This window comes from Schistocerca gregaria, chromosome 1 (assembly GCF_023897955.1).
Source record: "Schistocerca gregaria isolate iqSchGreg1 chromosome 1, iqSchGreg1.2, whole genome shotgun sequence".
Lineage (NCBI taxonomy): Eukaryota > Metazoa > Arthropoda > Insecta > Orthoptera > Acrididae > Schistocerca > Schistocerca gregaria.
Window position 1 is genome coordinate 521873709 of NC_064920.1, and position 22212 is coordinate 521895920.

General features: G+C 39.7%; 1 protein-coding gene across 29 annotated transcripts in view; it reads left to right on the plus strand.

Moving 5' to 3' along the window:
• LOC126354726 (calcium/calmodulin-dependent protein kinase type II alpha chain) overlaps positions 1 to 22212 on the plus strand; it is a 976610-nt gene that overhangs the window by 948445 nt on the left and 5953 nt on the right. For all 29 annotated transcript variants that reach the window (XM_050004705.1, XM_050004586.1, XM_050004623.1 and 26 more), the window contains one exon: positions 12082 to 12196. In XM_050004705.1, the coding sequence (XP_049860662.1) occupies positions 12082 to 12196 (115 nt within the window). The remainder of the gene's footprint in view (positions 1 to 12081; positions 12197 to 22212) is intronic.

Genomic DNA, 22212 nt, shown 5'->3' on the forward strand with positions numbered 1-22212 from the left:
TACTGCAATTTATACATGTTATAATTTTAAAATAATAATTCAGTACATGCTGGATATAACAACATAGTTATAACAAAAAAATAATATGTTTAATAGTGCTTGGTCAATTACACTAATGTTTCTCCAAAAACTCAGAAACAGAATAGCAGCAGTGGTCAAGCAAATACTCTTTCAGCTTCAGTTGAAAAATATACACTGTACATTAGATGGGCATGGAGCTCCACAGCATAATGCCAGTATGGTATACTACTCCTTTACAAATCTTTGCACTGTCTGTATTGACATGTAGGTTGTACTTCCGCCTAGTATCATACGTGGGAAAATAACAATTATCCTTGAAGCTATTTTCTTCTTTTAAGGTGCTTCCTTTGGCACGATTGGTATTTCATACAAGTGATTTATTGACAATTAGGAAGGTAAGAATGGATCCATCTGTTTGGTAGGTCTTGACTTCTACAATTATTTAGTTCCAGCAACAGAATATCATGATCAGTTACATAAAAATTTTTGCTAATTTTGCTATCCTATACAGTCATTGTTTTATTTAGGAAGGCAAATTGACTGATTTGAGTGACCTAGCAGCTCTGAATCCATGTTTCAATTTACTTATTAATATTTCTTTACTTTTGAAGGCTGTCAGTCTCCTAAACCCTGACAAACTGATGGAAACTGATCGCAGTTTTACATTTGTGTCCTTTCTTGTGTGGTGTTGATACCTGCAGTTTTCAGATTTTTGGTGAATATACCACTCATGAATTGTAGATATTTTTAGTTATTCACTATCCAGATAGAGTGTGATAACAGACTATTGCAGAGAAAATGGTAAGCAGCCGAAAAGTACCAAGTGGACATTGGCAAGCCGAACACAATTTCAAAAGGACAAAACCTAAAATAATTCAAATATGAGACACAGAATTGTCACCAGCATATGAGCAAAACCTGAATAGTAAAAAAAGAACAACAACTAAGACAGTTGTGTTACTTTGTGTGAATAGTAGTGTCAGTAACCGTAAAGCTTCAGATAGATAAACACAACTGCTGAGGAATGCATGCTCATGTTCCTCACTTCCTATGCCACCAGAGGGTCCTACCAACTCGCATAGAATTCACACCACCTGTAGTGCAGCCATGAAACTGTACAACTCTGAGCAGCGAACACTAGTACGTTGATCTCAATACTGACATCTGAATCTGGCAATGACAGTAAATCCATCCTCCCTAAATAGGTGCCTATGTTTGAAATGACCAGACCTGAGGTTCCTCTATTGGAACAAGGAGGATCATTGTGCAGGTATCCCTGCCAATGACTCCAGCTGTTCTAGTAGAATGTATGAGAGTTGTAATGTGTGTGTGGGATATATGAGTGGGATGTATGAGTCTGGTAAAAAAGCCAGAAAAAATGTTTGTTTTGTAAACAACTCTCCTTACTTCTTGACATAGTCTCCTTTAGGGATATACAGTTGGCCCAGTGATCGTCCAGCTTTTTCATCACATCAGAAAAATAGGTTCTGTCAGACTCTGAAGAATACTCAGTGACTGCAGCCTCATTTGATGAAAATTTCTTCCCAGCAAGCCAAAGTTTCAAGTTTGGGAACAGGGAGAAGCCACTTGGGGCCAGTCCTAGTGAGTAGGATGAAACCAATTCGTACACTTCCGCCATTTTTATCGCTGATGTGCGGGGTGGTGAAAGAACACTATTTTGCTTGCCAACCTTGCTCTTTTTTCAGCCAGTGCAAGTTTCAAATGATCCAACATTGAAGTGTAAGAGGGTCCAGTTATTGTTCTGTCTTTTTCCAAGTAATCTATGAGGATTATTCCTTGGGAGTCCCAAAAAGGTGCCTATCACCTTACCCACTAACAAATTGGTCTTTGCCTTCTTTGGTGCACTTTCACCGGCCTTTCTCCATTGTTTTGTGTGTCATTTTGGCTCTGGTCTGTAATGATGGATCCAGACTTCATCAACAGTCACAAACTGTTGCAAAAAAAGCTTGCAAACTGCTATTAAACATCACTAGACATCCAAACATTGTACTGAAATGATGTGCCAAATGCAATTTGGTCAACAATGTGAGGTTGGGCTGTGATTGTGCACATAGTTTCTTCATAGTTAATTCTCTATGCAGGATATTATGCACTCACCAAGTTGAAATACCTATAGTCTCAGCAATATCACTAATTTTTATTCACTGATCTTGCATTACCATATGATGGTGGAGAGACCATGTGAACTTCATCCAGTTCTGTTTTGATCTGTGCAGCAGCCCAACCCTTCAAATAAAAATGTTTAATGAAAGCATGAAACTCGTGTTTTTCCATTTTCAATTGCAGTTGACACTGATCAGTTCAAACAGCTGTAAAAAATGAAATGTACACTGTACATTGTTGAAATTCTTTCCACAACCCCTAGAATAGTCAAGCTTACCAACTATCAAGGCACAATGAAAAAAGTCCATTCCTTGATGGAAATTTAGCAGACATATCAAACCACCCTTGTATATAGCAACTTAAGGATGTGGACATGGAGTGGTAGTGGAACAATGACATGACATTCAGCATCCTCTGTAGACAATAATACTACTCACTAAACAACCTTCAGCCTATGTTCTACAGCAAAATAATTTCACAATGCCAGCTCTGATCCTTTTGGGAGAGTCTCCAGCCAACCACTCTGCACAGCTGGCATGACTCTATGCAGGAGAGGGTTCTAACTAGTAACCACAGCTGTTTCATGAGTGGTGATCGGAAAATCTTGCTATGTGTAGGTCATCACCTCATCAAGGACTAAACACATCGCTTCCAGATGGCCAGACTCAATGTTATGGTTGATGGAGAGGTATGATAATGCATTAGCATTTGTATGATGAACAGTGGGCCAAAACCAACTGTCATAATGGTAACAGCTCAGGAATAGAGTGCAATGTTGCAGACATTGTACTGTTTTCCCTGTAATGTGAGAATGTGGACCAGAAAGAGAAATGAGGGATTTGTGGTCTGTAAGTAACTGGAGCTTATTCCAAAACAGGAAAACAAGGAATTTTTTAATGCCGTATGCAAAGAACAGCAGCTTCTCAATTGTGTCGGTGTGCTCTGCTGTTGCCATGATCCTTTTGCTTCTTAACACATGTTCCAACTACTGTACAAAGAATGCCAAAAATTTGCGACTGTCTAGGTTACAGTAGTACCCATTCTCCAGCAGCTGCTGAAATGCTGTTTGCAAGTTTTGCTTTTCCCTAGCAGCACCCACCACTCTAATGTCATCCATATAGTTCACACACCTTGGAATACTGTGCATTAATTGCTCTGTGTATCTTTGGAAAATCCTTGGTGTGCTGAGGCAACTCCAAAAGGAAACTTCTTGTATTGATACATTCCAAAAGGCATATTTAGTACCAGGATTTTCTGCATGTCTGTGTCTTGAAGTATGCATCCTTCAGACCAGCCTTTGAAAAACACTGCCCCCTCCCTCCCCCCCCCCCCCTTGCTAACTTTGTTATAGTTCCTCTGGCTAAGGAATAAATGTTGTTCTAACTTCGTGCATTAATCATGGCCTTAAAATCACTGCAAATCCTGCTGAAAGATCTGTTTGCTTTCTTCACACATAGTAACCACCTATTGGCCAGCTGAGATTGGCACAATGACCCACAATTCCTGTAAACCATCCAACTCAGACTTCACTTCATCATGCAATGTTAACAGTAATTGCCATGCACAACAAAATTTAGGCACATCAGATTGCTTTAGTGGCACATGCACTTCAGACTTTATGGCCTGACCCAAAATTGCTTGGAACAAGTGCATATAATTTCTAATAATGTTTCTGAATCCTGGAATGGTACTGAACTGGATACCAGGTTCACCTCATCCAATACTTGGAAACCAAATACAGTAAATGCATCAAAATCAAAAATGTTTACAGTTGATGGTGAAATTATGACCAACAAAGAGATTTGACGTACTATGTTCTTGTATTTTCCCCATACGGTGATTTTCCCTGACACATGGATCTTTTGCCAGCTGTATGAAATAACATGTCACTGTGGTGGCTGCAGGCAGGTTCCCCAAACACTGATAGATGTATCGGAGAAATTACAGCCTTCGAATCGGCGGGAATTGGGCAGCAGTATTGTTCATATCCAATTAAATCGGGAGTTTATTAGCCACTTGGCTGGGTTCTTTCAAGACTGGAGTTAAAGTGAACACTGATGCTTGGTCCAGTTCTGCTTCCCACAGTGTACTGGCAAACATTGGCGCACCAGCCTGCAGTGCTACTTCTCTGCCCAGACACATTGCTGCTTAAGTACCCTCACTTGGGACTGGCACAACATGTGTTGAAAAAATGTGTACACTGGTTACGTTTGTGGCACTTCCAGCAGGCCAGATGAGACTTAAGCATCAATGGGGGCAAATCTGACACTGAGGGAGGAACTTTTATCATCATCTAAAGTATGTGATTTATGTCGAAATACGTGGCTTGGTTGTGTCTGTTTACTGAATCCATTGTAATGTACTAGGCAACAAAAAGTACTTCCTGGTCAGGACTCGCTGCCTGAGCTTCATCCAGAGGACTAACTTTCTGATATGTAGTGAAGAGCAGGCCTAAATTATCTAAGAATTCATTTTTAGCTGCTGCTGCAGTAGCCTCAAACATTTTAGCAAGTATTTCCGATCATGCATATTCCAGGCTTAAATGATTCCAAAGCTCTAGACAGTAGCTCCTTGTCCAGTGCTAATCTGACAACTATGTCTCTGATCAAAGCATGTAAGACCAAAAAATTCATACATTCAAACTTTCATTTATGCGTGAATTAGATGGTCTCAGATAAAACAGTAGGCAGCTGGAAAGAACTGAGTGGATAATGGGAAGTCAAACACCAATCTGAAAGGGCAAAACTGAAGAGGAATTCAAATATGAAACCTAATATTATCAGCAGCATATGAACAACAAAACAAGAGGAATTATCAAGACAAGTATGTCACTGTGTTTGAATAGTAGCACTGGTGACTGGAAAGCTACAGATACATTAACAAAATTGGCTGAGGAATGCATTCACTTTTCTCATTGCCTATGCTGCCAGGGAGTCTTGCCAACTCATGCACTATCCAAGCTGCCTTTGGTGTAGCTGTTAAACCATACAACTCTGAATGGCCAACACAGGTTTTTCCATCTCAGTATCAATGCCTGAATTTTGTAATTGTACTAAAGTATCTTTGTGGCTCTACTTTTTAGTTCCTGTTTTACAGGATACACAGCACACCTGTTTCTGAATTCACTATGAAAATGGCAAGTTGTACGGCACTAATGTAAACATACTTCATCAGAGCAAGCAACATCTGAGTGTGTAATTTTAATAGTCTGAAATTGGTCACTGTATAAATAGCTGTCTCATTAAAGTACAGGGCGTCGAAAGAAATTTGTTGAAAGATAAAGCAGTGTGCAGCTACAACCCCAGTTATTCTGTTAATTGCATGGTAAAATTGTCAACCATTGCTAAATAAATCAGCTACATTCATTACATATGCTCCAACTAAATCTTAATCAATCATCTTCACACTTTAAGAGTTAGCTGCACCTCTATACTGTAGGGCATAAATTCTTTTACTAATAAAGAAAGCTTTTAATTAAGTGCAAATTTCCATTTCTGAAAGTATTACATATAAATTTAGCTATTGAAAACTGTTACAAAGAAAGTAGTTCTGATTTGTATCATGGAAAGATGAATACACTACTTTAAATGGAAATAGAACCTAACAAAACTCCTCTCCTTAATTGAAATAACTACAGGGATACTTTTCATTAGACATAACATAAACCATCATAACACTGATTCAATTACAGCATATTTCCCATAAATTTTCTGATTCACTCAATGAAGAACACATTGATTTCTATGAAGTGAAGTTTACAAATAATGAATACAGTACAAGGGCTGTTCCATAGGTATCCAATTAGCGTATAGATAGTGACTGTTGTTTTAAACAAGTTAGTGTGGTACAAAGTACCACCCTTATAAAGCTTAAGTTTGAAGTGTAATGATGCTACATTGTTTAGTATTTGTTTGGCAACCATCAACAGTGAATGCTCTCAGCAAATTAGTGAACATGGATAAAGCTGGTCATTGTTATGTGACATAAAGTGTGGAAGGTCTTAATCCACCTAATGTTAAAGCTGAGCAAGATTATTTGTGGGGAAGTCTGCCATTTTGTTTACAACAGTAAAATATTGGATAACATAGTTTAAGCAAAGCCCCATCACTAACGACCTTGATCTCAGTGGAACATTAAAGCCTAATCTTCCTTCCTCCTCCCTAAAACAAGGTTGCACTAGCTGCCAAGAAAACCATCACATCAGTCAACAAAATGAGTTGACCATGGCAGAAATTTTGAATAAAATCCTCAAAATGGTACTGAATGACGACCAGCCACTAGTGTGCAAGGTTTCAGACATTATAGAAATTTCAAAAAGTGCTGTACATCACATACTGAGTGAAAATTTTGACATGAGAAAGCTGTGTCCAAGATGCATGCTGCACTTGCTGACAATGGAACAAAAACAGTAACATGAGGATGTTTCAGTCAAGTGTCTGGCGATGTTTCGCTGTAGTCAGGCAGATTATTTGTGTCAACTCATAACCATAGGTGAAGCACTGATCAATAATTTCATTCCTGGGATGAAGGAACAGTCAAAAGAATGGACTGAAATTAGTGAATAGATCCAAAGAAGATGAAGATAGTTCCATCTGTAGGCAAAATCATGGCGTCAGTTTTTTGGTATATGCATGGGATAATTTTCATTGATTATTTTCAAAAAGGTAAAGTCATCAGTGGTGAGTATTATGTCAACTTAATGCAGTGTTTTAGTGATGGCATTAAGCAAAAAAGCCGCATTTAGCAAAAGAGAAAATTTTGTTTTATCACAACAAAGCACCAGTTCACACATCCATTATTTCCATGGCCAAAACCAGAGTTAAAGTTGAAACAGCTCCCTCATGCAACGTGTTTGCCACATTTATTACCCTCTCATTATTTTTGAATTCAAAGCTTAAAAAATGGCTTGGTGGTTCAATATTAGTCAGAAATGAATAGTCTGCAGTCAATGGCTATTTTGTGGATATTAACACTTCTTAATATAAATAGGGTATCGAAGCTATTAACATTGCTGGGAAAAAAAGAGTATTGAGTGAAAGGAGTTTACATAGAAGAATAAAGATGCATTTTTCCAAAATTTCTGTGTTTTCTTTGTTAGGTCAGATACTTCTGAGACTTTTCTGGTAATGCAATTAGGTTTTCTAATTTAAGGTACTAATTTTTTCAGTAATATTACTTGGAATGGGTGTTTCCACAGCAGATTTTCAACAACACAGCTTTATTTCTGAAAATACAACTGTTAAGAAATGTAGAAATGTTAATGATATATTAACATACTTTTTATTTGCAGGTAGTTCTGTGCATGTCTGACTTACACAGATTAAACTTATCTCATGTACATGGCATATAATTAAAAATAAATAAACTATAAACGTAGTCTAGTCATATGGCAAATATAGTGTGAATCAGAACTCCACTGACAAAAATGCAGAGCTTGTTCAGAAATATGTTCTGAATATTTTGGTATAAGGAACCTGAGGTCTCGAGGGGCTCATTACAGAATAATAATGTAATTATGGGTTATTCAGCTCTAGTACCAAAATTAATTTTGTTTCTGAGAAAATACATTCACAACAGTGAAAAATCCTGTAGTATTCAATCACTAAATTATAGCAACATAAAAAGTATCTTATTGTTCATGGGCATCTATATACAGATGCAAAACTACTGTGATGTGATTACCATCACTGTGGGAACAGCTGAGCATATCGTCGTCGTTCCACTCTTCCATTGCATTTAGTGAACCTATACACAAAGTACAGTGGAACCTCACTTAATGAGCACCTCCCACAACACACAAATTGCATAATATTTGCTTGAAAAGGAATCTGCATTCATGTCTTACTTGTTATTGACAATGATTCTGCCCATTCTCCAGACCTACAAGATAATCTCCTTGAAGACTTTCAATTCATCAAGATCTAATTTCTGTCTCCAAACACCACTCTGTTACTCCAGCCCATGGACAAGCAGCTTAATTCAAACATTAAGAAACTCTGCCCTAAACCACTCTTCGGGCATTGCTTTGAGTTGACTGAAACTGGTAAGGGTAACAATGATATTGATGAGCTTGTGGTAGATCACAGCCAAGAAATTATCACTGAAGAGCTTACAGAGTTGCAACGTGTTTCATAGCAGGAAGTTGTGGAGAGGAGTTCAGAGGAGGAGGAGGAGGAGGAGGAGAAGGTGGTGGTGGTGGTGGTGGTGGTGGTAACATCAAAGCAGAAATCTTCTGGCACTATAAGAGAAATTCTGAAGGCATGGGAATCAGTTGTATCATATATTGAAAATCATAGCCCCAACAGAGCAGTGGCTGCACGTGCTAAAAATTTATTTGATGTTAATGCTGTGTCACATTTTTTCCAAGTGTTGAAGCACTGGTAGAGACAAATGACTATAGATGGCTTCTAGTAAAAAAGAAGTAGTTACATATAGTGATTAATATAGTACATAATACTGTATGTATAATTTACTTTGAATAAATGGCATGAAAAAGATAAAATTTTTAGTACTTTTTTGCATGGAACACATTGTCATATTTTACATTAATTTAACGGGATACATTGTTTCACTCAACAAGTGTTTTGCACTATGAGTAAGATTCTGGAACAAATTATGCTTGCTATGTGTAACTCCACTGTATGTATCAGTCAACTTCTCATTAGTTATTCTCATGTTACTGTATAGAAAACAGATCTGAGCAGTAGTAACTGCAAGTTTGAAAACCATGAGTAAAGAAAGCATTGTTGTTGTCAACAACAATTACTGTGAGTGAACAGAACAGGTTTGTTTCCAAACTAGACAGACAGCACAAAGCATTGACATTGGCACTAGTGTGCAGACGTTTTGAATGTATTACTGATACAAGGCCCAAGAAATCACGTAAAACATAGTTACTCAGTAATGAGCCATTGTAGACCATGGATCCCTTAATAAAAATACTCAGAAAATATCCCTGAATGTCCTCTGAATATTTGTCTATGGAGTTCTGCTACACTTTCTGTATCAGCATACAATGTAGTATCATACAGTTAACTTTGTATCCCTGGAATTTATTCATTTTTAGATATTTCACATTTCATACTCACAATACTCTTTGTGATGTATGGATCATTTGGATTTCAAAACATTTAAGTTCTCTATCCCCTCCTGATCCGCTTCCCCTCTCTCTCTTTTCATTCACCGCATCCCCCCATCATTCCCATCCTCATCTCCTTACTTCCAGACCACACCCTCTTCCCTCTCTCACTCCTTCCCCACCTCACACCATTCCTTCCCCACCCCTTCCCCACCTCAATGCTTCCCCTCCTTGTCCTTTCCCTTCTCTCCCCTTCTCCTCCTCTCCTCTTCCCCTGGTGGTGGTGATAGCGTTTAACGTCACGTCGACACCGAGGTCATTACAGACAGAGCGCAAGCTCGGGTTAGGGAAGGATTGGGGAGGAAAGGATTGGGAAGGAAATTGGCTGTGCCCTTTCAAAGGAACCATCCCAGCATTTGCCTGAAACGATTTAGGAAAATCACCTAAATCAGGATGGCTGGAGACACGATTGAACCGTCGTCCTCCCGAATGCGAATCTCCTCTTCCTCTCCATATCCCATCGCCTCCATGCCCCTTTGCCTCCATGCCTCTTCCCCTCCATGCCTCTTCCTGTCCATGCCCCTTCCCCCTCCATCCACCTTCCCCTCCATGAACCTTCCCCTCTGTGCACCTACCCCTCCATGTACCTTCCCCTCCATGCCTCTTACCCTCCTCACTCCTTACCCTCCTCATCCCTTCCACTCCTTGCACCTTCCCCTCACCCCTTCCACTCCTTGCACCTTCCCCTCACCCCTTCCACTCCTTGCACCTTCCCCTCACCCCTTCTCCTGTTTGCACCTTCCCCTCACCCCTTCCATTTGCCCCTTCCCCTCCTTTTTCCTACCCCTCCTCATTCTGTTCCCTGCTTGCCCAATCCCCTCCTCATCTCATCATCTCCTCACCCCCTGCCTTTCGTTGCAACCCTGCCCCTCCTTGCCCTCCACACCTCCTCACCACCAGCTCCCCCTTGCCCCGACCCCTCCAACCCCCCCCAACCCCTACTCCTGATCCTTCCCCTCTGCACAGCCCCACCCCTCTTCTTAGCCCCTACCCCTCTTCTTAGCCCCTACTCCTCTCCTTAGCCCCTACTCCTCTTATTAGCCCCTACTCCTCTTCTTCGCCCCTATTACTCTTCTTAGCCCCTATCCCTATTCCCAGCCCCCACCTCTCTTCTTAGCCCCTATTCCTCTTATTAGCCCCTACCCCTCTTCTTAGCTCCTAACCTTCTTCTTAGCCCATACCCCTCTTCTTAGCTGCTGATCCTCTAGTTAGCCCTTTCCCCTCTTCTTAGCGCTTTCACTTTTCTTAGCCCTTTATCCTCTTCTTAGCCCTTTCCCCTCTTCTTAGCCCTTTCCCCTCTTCTTAGCCCTTTCCCCTCTTCATCACCACTGCCCTTGCCACTCTTCTTCGCCATTGCCCCCGTCACTCTTCATTGCCAGTGCCCTTGCTGCTCTTCCTTGCCACTGCCCCTGCCGCTCTTCTTCGCCACTGCCCCTGCCGCTCTTCTTGGCCACTGTCCTTGCCCCCTCTTCTTGGCCACTTCCCCTCACCCCTCTTCTTGGCCACTGCCCCTGCCCCTCTTCTTGGCCACTGTCCCCACCCCTCCCTTTTGCCACTTTTCCTCCACTTTTCCCCTGCCTCTCCTGTTAGCCCTCTCCCCTCCCATTCGCCTCCACCCCTGCCGTTTGCCCCTGCCCCAAGTGTTCAGCCCTGCCCCTCTCTTTTGCCAGCATCCCTCTCTTTTGCCTGTGCCCCTCTCTTTCCCCACTGCACCTCTTGTTCGCCACCACCCCTCTCTTTTGCCACCTCCCCTTTCCCCTCTCTTTTGCTACTTCTCCCCTTCTTCGGCACGCCCTCTCATGTCTTCTTCAACATGTCCCCTCTTCTTTGGCACATCCCATCTTCTTCAGCACCCCCTCTCCTCCTCTGTGCCCTCCCCTCCCTTGTGCTCTCTCCTCCCCCATGCCCTCTCCTCCCCCATGCCTCATCTCTTCTCATGTCTTGCCTTCTTCACCTCTTGCACTCCACAACTCTTGCACTCCTCAGTGCTTCCCAACCTTTCCAAATGCCCTTTTCTCCCATTTCTCTCTTCTCCCAAATTCATTGCCTGCCCTTTCTTGCCCTCCCCAGCCCTCCCATGCCCTTATGCCCTTGCTTGTCCTCCTTTGCCTCTGTTCACCCTCCCTTGCCATTGCTCACTCTCCCCTGCCGTTGCTTCCCCTCCCCTGCCGTATTCTACTCACCCCTCCCACTCTTCACCTTTCCCTCTCTTCAGCCCTCCCCCTCTTTCAGCCCTCCCTCTCTTTCAGCCCTCCCTGTCTTTCAGCTCTTCTCCTTCTCACATCTACTATTTTCCCCCTTCCCCTTATTACCACTTCCCACTTTCTTCTCTCTCCTCCTCACTCTTCCTAGCCTCTTCATGGCTCCACTCTGCCTTCATCTTGTCTCCAAAAGCATATACATTCAGTGATTTTGTAGTACAGTAATTAGCTTGTAACTCTGTTATAAAGCTTTTGTTAGCAACATATGCTGAATTGTTTGGACTGATGTTGTTATGAATTTAAGTTAAAACTATCACAAAAAGGTGAAAAGTACTACATAACATAAAATGCTATCAGTAGCCACTCTGCTGTTCATAGTATTTTTGTAAGAGCTGCAAACATAACTGAATTCCAACCAACCACCACTGTTTCTCTCTAAAGCAGTACAATCTTCAATTAATTTCTGTGGAATGTAATTCATAACTTCTTTAACCACAACTACTGTCATTAAATTACATTGATTAATTTTCAATTTTTCTAGCATAAAGCTAAGCATTTATGTCTTTATTTAATAATGTTTTGTGGAAACTGTTACAGTTCTGGGTAAAAACTGCAAGGCAATCAATACCATCATCTTGAATCCACATGTTCACCTACTTGGTGATGATGCAGCGTGCATTGCTTATGTTCGCTTGACACAGTACATGGACAAGTAAGTGCTTTCTCTTGGTAAAAGTGACAAAAATTTGGAAAATAAAAATGTGTCTCTATTTTTTCTTTGCTTGTTACTAGTAGTGGGGTAAAATCTATAATTGTTATTGTCACATTGTACATACATACTATTCACAATGTGAGAGAAGAAAAAAATCTTTAAAATTCTCATCTATACAATGATTGAGCTAAGCTATTCATCTCAAATGTTTCTGGAACCATTTAAGATTTTGTTTTCGCCAAGATGATCTGTAAGACAATTCTCACAAAAAACCAATAGTCTTAAGTCACAGCTACATGAAGTTTACTTTTCAAATGGAGCTACAGCAACTTGTGCTGTCAATATCATAGATCTCAAGAAAACAAAGACAATCAAGTTTTGCTTGTTTCACTCTTTGAAATCTAATAACTACTTTTAGAGAAGTTACTGTGTTTAGAACTTACAAGATTCTGTTTTGAACATTGAATTAATAGATGTATTATGTGAAAGATTGTAATTTCATGCTGAAATAAGAAATTACATCATGTTATATAAGGAGAAAATATTGTGTAATAGACCACTAGAATATCAGTGTAAAAGGGTCATAGATGAACTGCAGTTGTCTATTCTGAATATGAAATTCAGAAATACTGAATGCTGGTTACTTTGGAAAATGAATATGTTCCAAAAACCACTAAAAGTAAGATATTCTACATTATGGAGAAAGCAGAAGGAATAAAAAGGGTATAACTGAACTGTAGACACAAACGTACCATGACAGATAGACCCGTCATGGACGATATTTCTGTAAATGTACTATTAATTGTTATTGAAAGGACATTGAAGTGTTACACTAGGGATGAGGCTTATAAGCAAAGCAAATGAAATAGATGTTCTGGAAGCGGTTGTTTACAATCCATCTTTTAACTCCTGAGAAACGTCTAGTGCCTCTGAAATATACCAGTCCAGCATTGTTCAAATTTTGGTGCAGACAGCTTCTATGCTTCTTATATGGCACTTCACTAGCAGATAAACCAGTGGAAGCAAGAGCATAAATACTGAACTGTGTTCTCTAATGTTTCTTCACATACGAAGTTCCAGGTGGACTACTGCAGGTTAACTCTTGCATCAAAAAAGAGTCATACAGACATTGGCACTAGTGAGGTCACTAAACAGCTGAAATCACCAAAGTTGAATAAGGTGTCAGTGCACAATGGAATACCTTTTAGATTCTACACAGAATTTATAACTTGGTTAGCCACCCCATTCACCATAATATTCTGTAGATCCCTTGAGCAAAAAATGGTGCTGTTGTTTAAAGAAAACAGCAGTTACACCCGTCTACGAGAAGGGTAGCAGAAGTGATCTACAAAACCACCACTCAGTATCACTGACACTCATCTGTTGTAGAATCTTAGTATACTTTTTTGAGCTAAAACATAGTATGGTGCAGAGGTGGTGGATCGTGGAGGCAGAAGTGCTGGTTGGGCTTGTCTAGAAAAACTCCACTGCAAGATACAACATATTTTATTTGTCTTGGAATACAACATCAGAGTACGTTGTGCCCCTGGATACACCATCTGCAGGTGCTTAGTCCATGGGCAATGCCGATCAAGTCAGAAATCCACAGCAGTGTGATGGCCAGTTGATGTCCACGTCACGTTTTGCTGACACTGTTTAACTCACTCAGCGGCACATGTCTGACGGCACGTGTGTGAGTTAACACTATGTGGTCCTGAGTAAGGAGTGCCAGTGACGCATACATCTACTGAATTCCCATAGGTGGCCATGACTACTGGATTAGGAACCCATCCTGGTTTGAAGGGATGGTAGCAGCACTGCCCTGGCTGCAAACTGCTGCCCTCCAAGGCAGAAGTCTGGGCTGCTCTAATCCAGGAAGGATGACTCACAATTGTTGACTAAGTACACAGTGAGGGGCTTAGAATCGTGAGCTTGTCTGGTGGAGCAGGTTGTCCAGACCTGCATCAGCTGCTTGATGGCCTACAGCATGCTGGAAGGTGATGCATACTTGATATCATGGAGGGCACTGCCATAGTGCAAATAACGATGCTAGAAGCAGAGAGTATTTATAGTGATTAGTAGCACACTTGTTGTACCGTTACATTGCTTCAGACATCTACAGATCAACTCCTTGGTGTCCCAGTGATGCAGAAATATACCATAAGCTGGTTTGTCTTTGTAGAGCTTTTCTGTGATGTCACCATGATCCCACGGCTTAAGGCCAGCTTCTCATTCAAATGAGCAAAAAATAGGAAAGTTTTGAAATTCTTTTTGAGACAATGAAAAGACATACAAAGTATCTGTTTGGGATTATGATTTATCACACTTTGAAATTTAGTTTGTGTTTTCAATACAAAAAAAATGGCACCTGTAATTACCTGTATGGTTGGATCAATGGCCTGTGAGTTTGAAGTATGCAGATTCTGCACACTGTAGCCCCTCAGTACTTATCTGGAATCAAAAATGCCTAACATCAGTCGATACTACATTAAATTTATGGGTGCTTATACCTAACCACAATGAAATAACCATAAATGTAATGATATGGTGCTAGCTCAAACTTTGAGCATGATTTTTGGGTTTTTTCACTCTTTATGGCTTCACAAAAAATAGTTCATATTAACAAATTTCATATATAATAGGTATAAACTCCCAAGAAAAGTGTTTGCTTTCTGGAGATCAAAGTTGAAGTTCATAGGCTAAAATGTTTTTATTTTACGCTGTATGCAGTTTTGAATTATAGATAATGATTAAGGTTTTAAATAAGTGAGACATGCTCAGTGGGGATACTTTACATGATGATCATATGTGCTTAAAAGTGTAAAGGTAATCCTTAAACTTTATATACCCAACCAAGTAAATTTCCTACCATTTAATACAATTTGTGTATAGTTATTACACATAGGGACTTCATCTACATAATATTTAGTTTGATTACAATTATGGTTATCAGCTCCCAACACATGATATACAGACGGCCAATGATATACAACCTTGACTCTTCATATGCACACGTGCACGAGTTGCTATGTTCTCAGAGCAATTACATGTGCAACGGTCAGTGCCGACATAGTTGCTGCTGCCAACCGACCATGTGGTGAAGTGATGCCAGGGCTAGGCTTCAGTTGAGTAGTTTTAATTCGACATGGTACCAAGGTACTATAGGTTTTAATTTTTAATGATGACTGTGCCTTACTCTGCCATGTTATAGTAATTTTATGCTTCTGAAGAAGGCTAGATTAATCTAGCCGAAACCTGGGTAAAGACCAGAAAATTTTTGCAACTGAGGCGGATTTTCAATATATTAGTCTATCACAGTTGCTGACGGGGATGCAACATGCTAAAAATTCTAAAATTTCAAGTATTTTTGAGCACTCGATTCCATTTTTCACACAAAATTTTTGATGCAAATTCTTTGCTTCATTTTTGTTAATTATAATCAAAAATCACCAAGCAGACTAAAGCACATCTAATCTTTCTATCTGTCAAAAACATACGAAGTATGCTGTACACTTGGAACTGTGAACCTATGTTTGGTACATGTGAACAAACAGAACAAAAAAACAACATTGATAATTGAATGTACATTGCCCAATCAATTTGAAAAGTCACCTTACTATTTGAAGAGCCCTTTTATATGGTACAATGGGAAGTACCCTCTACCATGTGCTTTAGTTATTTGCAGGCTGCAGTTACAGATACCAATAGATTAATTTGCAAAAATGCATAGAATTCTGTGATTTGGTTCTAATGTAACAGGATAAGGGTGTCATTCTTTGAAGAATTCTCTTAACCAGTGAACAAATCATGAAAAGCTGAAAGTAAGAAAGACACTTTTTAAGCCATTGAGGATATGTACTGAGTGAGGCCTGCTTAACCCTAGAGTCAGTGGAGTGAAAGTAAGTTGGTTGTGAAATTGATGGAGACTATATAATTGTTCCTTAGTTCATTGAGGAGACATCATCAGGTAACATACATGTAGAATTTCTTAGCAAATTTCTGACAAGTCTTCTAGGTGATTTACCAACTGAAATTTTATCTGTGTATGTGGTACCAACACAGTTCTCATCCAGATATTTTCTGGCCACTTGATGGACTGTGACAGTGTTATTAAGTCACGCTGTGTATTTGCCTGAATTGATGTCACTTCTTACACTCAAAGATGATTCTGCATAAGTTACGATAACCCAAGAGGATTTAAATCATCACATTGCTGCTGGACGTTCTGGGCACTTGCAACTATAAACCTATCTTGCTGGAGACAGTGAGAATTTTGAACACTTGTTCAGTAAATGGAATTTTATGTGATTTTTTATTTTTTTATTTTTATTTTTTTTATTTGTGATTTGACAATGTAAACATTAAGTGTGTATCTTACATTAACACATATTAACTTTTCTATGCAGGTGAAGTATTGAAATGTCCTGGTAGATGTCCTGCACTGTATTAGTGCTTGAACCAGGAACCTTGACTTTTATGGGCAGTGTTCTTAACAGCTGAGTTTCCCATGCATGACTCACAACCCACCCACACAGCTTCATTTCTGCCAGTGGCTGTCTCCTACTTTTCAAAAATGCAGAAGGACTTTTGACAAGTTTGAAAATAAGGAGAGAGGTACTGGCACAAGTGAAGTTATGACAGTGGGATGTGATCTACACTTGAATTGCTCGGTTCAGTCAGTAAGAGCATTGAAAAATGAAATGTTCCAAGTTCAAGTTCCTCTGCCGCACATGTTTTAATTTTCCAAGATATGTCAAAACAGTGGACATTGTACTGCAGAGTAAAATATTCATATGTGAAGTTATTACTTAACCCTCAAGCTGGTGTGCCATTTATCACAACATGAGCAGGTGCGCGGCACACTTTGTACACATGTATAGAATAGCTTCATTTATGTTGCCAAGATGAGTCATGTATGATCAAAATCACGGTATAATTTTGGTTTATTTAAACAAGAAGAAAATAAACTTACATAATATGAGCTACACCACTGTTTTACTAAACAAGAATGAAACAAATTTTCAGTACAACACCCTGTTGCCAAGGACAGGTGGTACAGAGACAGTAATGACCCACTCAAAGCATTAAGCAATGCAGTGGCATCAGATCCCATCCAGCTGCTTATTCGATTACTAATTGTCTCGTTGACAATTGCCCCAATGTGGCATTAGGCTGCCAGCTCATACTCAATGTTTTTTTAACAATCGTAAATTTTTTCTCTCTAGCTCGATTTGTATTTTGTATTACTGCTGCTCACTTGTTGAACATATGACAACATAAACTATCATTGTTTTACCTGAAGCAATAATTAAAGAATAGGTACAGGTCTACAGTTATAAAACAAAAATGGAATCGTGCAAAATCATTTTAATTTTTGTTGGCTTACTTTATACACAGGCGCACCTGCTTGAGGGTTATCCATCTCTAAACATTAATTTCTTGTTTTGCAAATCCATTCTATTTCTTACATCCACATTTATTTCAAGATTCTGAAAAACCAAAACACAACTGCTACCATAGTTAACAGGTGAGGCATCCTTATTTGCCATTTCATGTGCCTTCCAGTTTGTGGGTTGGTCTGACCACATGTAGCAAATTGCAATTAGTATCAGTTTAAAATTATACAACTCTCAGCTATTGTGAATTTGTAATTAGACTTCCTTAGCTGCTCCAAACTAGAGTCCCACATCAGCTGGATGCTGCAGTTTCATATGATAACATAGTCCCACATAAGACACATTGAGTTGAATGTCCAAGACAGATAAGTTCCAAGTTCTAAATATTGTAATTTCTCCAAAACTTCTTGTCAGATTTTGAAAAGTCTAATGTGGTTTAATTTATGTCTTTGAAATTTTAGATACTGGCAGCATAAATTACTATAGTTCCATTTGAAAAAGCAAGTTTGGTACCAATATCTCAGTAATTAATATAGCTATGATAGGAGACTATAATACATTACTTAATGAAGATTTTCTTATGTTCAACAATATCTTAAATGGTTCTTGAAACAGATGAAGCGAGTAGGTTGGATGACACAACCTACATAATGATTTTTATAAGTAATTTTATTAATGTTATTAAGGTGCAAGTAATTATAAGTTATAGAAAATAAAATTTGGCGTGAATGGTGAATATACTGTGCTTTTAACTTAACATGTTTGGCATGGCAAAGGTAGAGAATACATATTTTCTTAATTCATAAAATCAGTAGACAAATCTGATCAAAATGTTCTCAGAAGGTGTCAGAAAACACACTGATATGTAAGAAGAACAACAACTTGCTAATGTTTCAGACAAAGACTTGTTGCAGAGCTAATAAATGAGAGTGAGTCAGTAAGTAATAAGAGCTCTCACAGGTGTATAAATGTTCCACATGAGATATGTTCCATGCCTAACTAGCAGAGACATTCAAAGCTTTCAAATTCCACCATTAATTAACTGTATCCGTGCCACTGCACTTCTAAATACCTTCAAGAGGGAGGCATTTATGGATATGTTGTTGGCAACTAAGTGGAGAGTGGGTAGTAAGATTTTTGCATTTAAATAAAAACTCCCCGGCTGCAATTAACTGCAAAGTAGTGTAACTTCGTGGAGCAACTGTAATGTCATGAAAATAAGTGAGGTTTTGATGCTTAGACTTCCATAAATGCAGAACAGATATGTGAGACAAGTAAAGAACAGGGCAGCTAGGCACATCCACTTTGTATGACAATGTGTGACTGCACAAAATTCCATGTTTCCAGTGGCAATGTTGAGTATATTGCCAGTGGCAATGTTATGTACATTGTACACAAAACATTGGTATACCACAAGAAGACAAGATTAAATCTAAGTGCATTGGGGTTGTCTCTACAGCACTTCATGTGGTATCATGTTGTGGGTGCTCAGTTCCTGCTCTGTACCGTCACACAGGACAAAACATGGGTACATCATGTGACCCCTGAGCTGCAGAAAGTGTCAATGACATGGAATTCCCCACCCCACTTCCTCCCTCAATAAAGAGTTTCAGAACAATGGCATCTACGAATAAAGTTATGGCAACAGTCTTTTGAAACATGCAGTGTGTGCTGCTGGTTGACTTCGTCACCCAAGCAGAGAGTGTAGATAATGATAGTTATTGTGTCATGCTGAATAGTTGCAGAAGATGATTCAGAGGAAATGATTGGGACTGCTTTCAAAAGGGTCATGTTGCTTGGGCAATGCCCTACAACATAGGCCTTGATAACTCATGATCTGATCCAGCACTTCTAATGACTTTATCGGAATACCCTTCATGTAACCTGGATGTTGCAGCAGGAGATTGTCATCTTGTAGGACTATTAAAGAGGCTTGTGGCCAGTCACTGCATCAGAACAACATTCAGGAGCTTGTTGTTAAATGACTCATAGGCCTGTACATTTATTCCTTTTATGCAGGTTTCAACAGATTTCTTTATTGGTGGAAAAAATGCTAGGACAGTAATGGCGACTGTAAAAAAGAAGTACATACCGGCAACTCTATGTATCTCCTTGATTTCCTGAGAATATCTTTGATTGCAGAGGACTTTTTACTTTAGGTTTTGAATTACACTCATATGGAGTGGGGGGGGGGGGGGGAGATATTGAGGGGGGTGGGATAGGAAGACAGTTGTCTCTGGGTAGTGCAGAACATGAGGTGGATAGAGGAACGACTAGCAGAAGAAGAAAAGTATGAGAAACATTTCAAATGTGGAACATGTAAGTTTGTATAGAGGGAGGGGACATAGCTGAGCTGCTGGAAAAATACTGAGGAAAGAGGGGAATATCCCAATCAAGTGTAAAAGATATGGGCTATCTAGGGTGGCATAGAAAAGAAACCAGAAAAGGAAGGGATTAAGGCTAAGGAGTAGATGGGAATATAGGATATGTTTTGGGGAAAGTTCCCATCAGTATAATCAAGAATGTTGCTGGATAGTTTTTCTGACTGTTACTACTATCCCTGCCTTGTTCAGAAATAGTTACATCATGTCTTCATATGTCTCTTAACTTGCTGGTAGGCATACTCCCTTCATCACTCAATACCATTATAAATAAACAAGTGAAGCATGTTCTCCACTAGTATCTCCAGTCATTTGCTAAAATGAGAAAAACCCTTCTGAAAGTGGGCGAACCAACTTCACTGCAACCACTGCCCAGGCTTCAGTGTGGGTATGGCGGTGAAACAGCTACCCATCCTTAAAATATCCAGTGCCCAACTGTAGCCAGAGACCAATTAAATCAATCATGCTTCTCAACATAGTGTAGTTGTCTAAAACAGCTGCTTCACAGACTGTGCCATCTGGATTCCATCTCTACACAGCACAGCAGTTTATGTGAACTCTCTGGCAATAAAGTTCTTTGTTCTCATAACCCTCTTTTGCTGTTCTGCCAAGATAGTTGTTTACTTCAGTATGGCTGCAGGCTACAGCACCATCAGATAACTCTCTCTCTCTCTCTCTCTCTCTCTCTCTCTCTCTCTCTCTCTCTCCCCCTCCCTCCTCCCCCCCCCCCCCGTGTGGGGGGGGGGGAGGGGGGGGGGTTGGCAGTGGCAGTAGGAAGATGACTGTTTGAAAGCTCAGTTGTTTGTCAAATTTTCTACTTACCTGTGTGCTCTTCAGCATCTCTTCTTATCATTTCATTGCAGTTTTAATAAGGACTCATTTTACTCTTTCTCTGTAGATTGGAATAAAACTTATTAGCCCTTTGCTAATTCTATTTTAATGCATGTCTATAAGGTACATTACATATGTAGAATTGTGGACAGTTGAGAATTTGAGTCTCACGGGAAGCGTGCAAGGGATAAGTCCCTGCAGTCATGTTTTTCATCTGTGTCCTCGGTGGCTCAGATGGATAGAGCGTCTGCCATGTAAGCAGGAGATCCCGGGTTCGAGTCTCGGTCGGGGCACACATTTTCAGCTGTCCACATCGAGGTATATCAACAACACCTGTTGGCAGCTGAGGGTTTCAGTTAGTCACTATTTTAATGCATTCATTTGTACAAGTACAAAATATGAGAAAAAAAAGTTTACTCAATGGCCTTTTGATGTAATCTGTCTGATAGCCTCATCAGTCAGCATGAAGAGATGCTAGACTGAGGTTGTGTTTACCATATCTGTCTCACATCATAGATTTGAAACAATGCATGAACATTAAGTTCTGTTTCCACTTGCAATAAAGTACCAAAGAAACATATTGTTGAAACTGGTGTATGGCAGTCATGCTGTAACTTGAAGATTGTTTACAAGTATTATGAGCAGCTTAAAAGCAGAAATGAATTGGTAGAAGATGAGCAACATTTGTAATGTCCATTAACCTCAAAAGCAGAAGGAAATGTGCAAAATGTGGAAAAAACTGTTTGCTGACACTGTCTGGGAGCTTACCAAAGAACATAGTATCATGTATGGGCCCATACAAAGCATATGCAGACAAGATGAATGAGTGCAACACTTGTTCCCATAGTTTTGTGTGAAGGAAAATTGTGTGTCAGTTTGCATGCAGGTAAAGGACATCTTCATACAGACCCAGACTACTTTTCGAAAGCTATAACTGCAGATTTTTACAAGAGCATATTGCAATATTTACACAATGTACGAAGAAAGAGACCAGAAAAATGGGCCAACAATTTCCTTCTTCATCACAATGGTGTGGCATGCCACACCTTGCTTTTGATTTGAGTTTTTGGGTATGGCAAAAGTGCTCTTAACTGTTCACATCCACCTTACTCACCAGATTTGGCACCATGTGACTTCTAGCTCTCCCCCAAAATTAGAACCATGCTTCAAAGAAAACTTTTGACACCATTCTTGACAAAGAGAGGCCACAACAGGGTTGCTGAACACCCTTTCACCCTTACAAAAGAAGTCTTTCAGAAATGCTTCCAGTCATGGATTCAATAATTGCTAGCCAGGGACAGTACTCTGAAGGAGATTAAATTAAATTTCATGTAAAGTTATTAATTTGTTTCTAATAAAATTAGTACCATATTTTTATCACACCTTGTATACAATAACAGAAATGCCT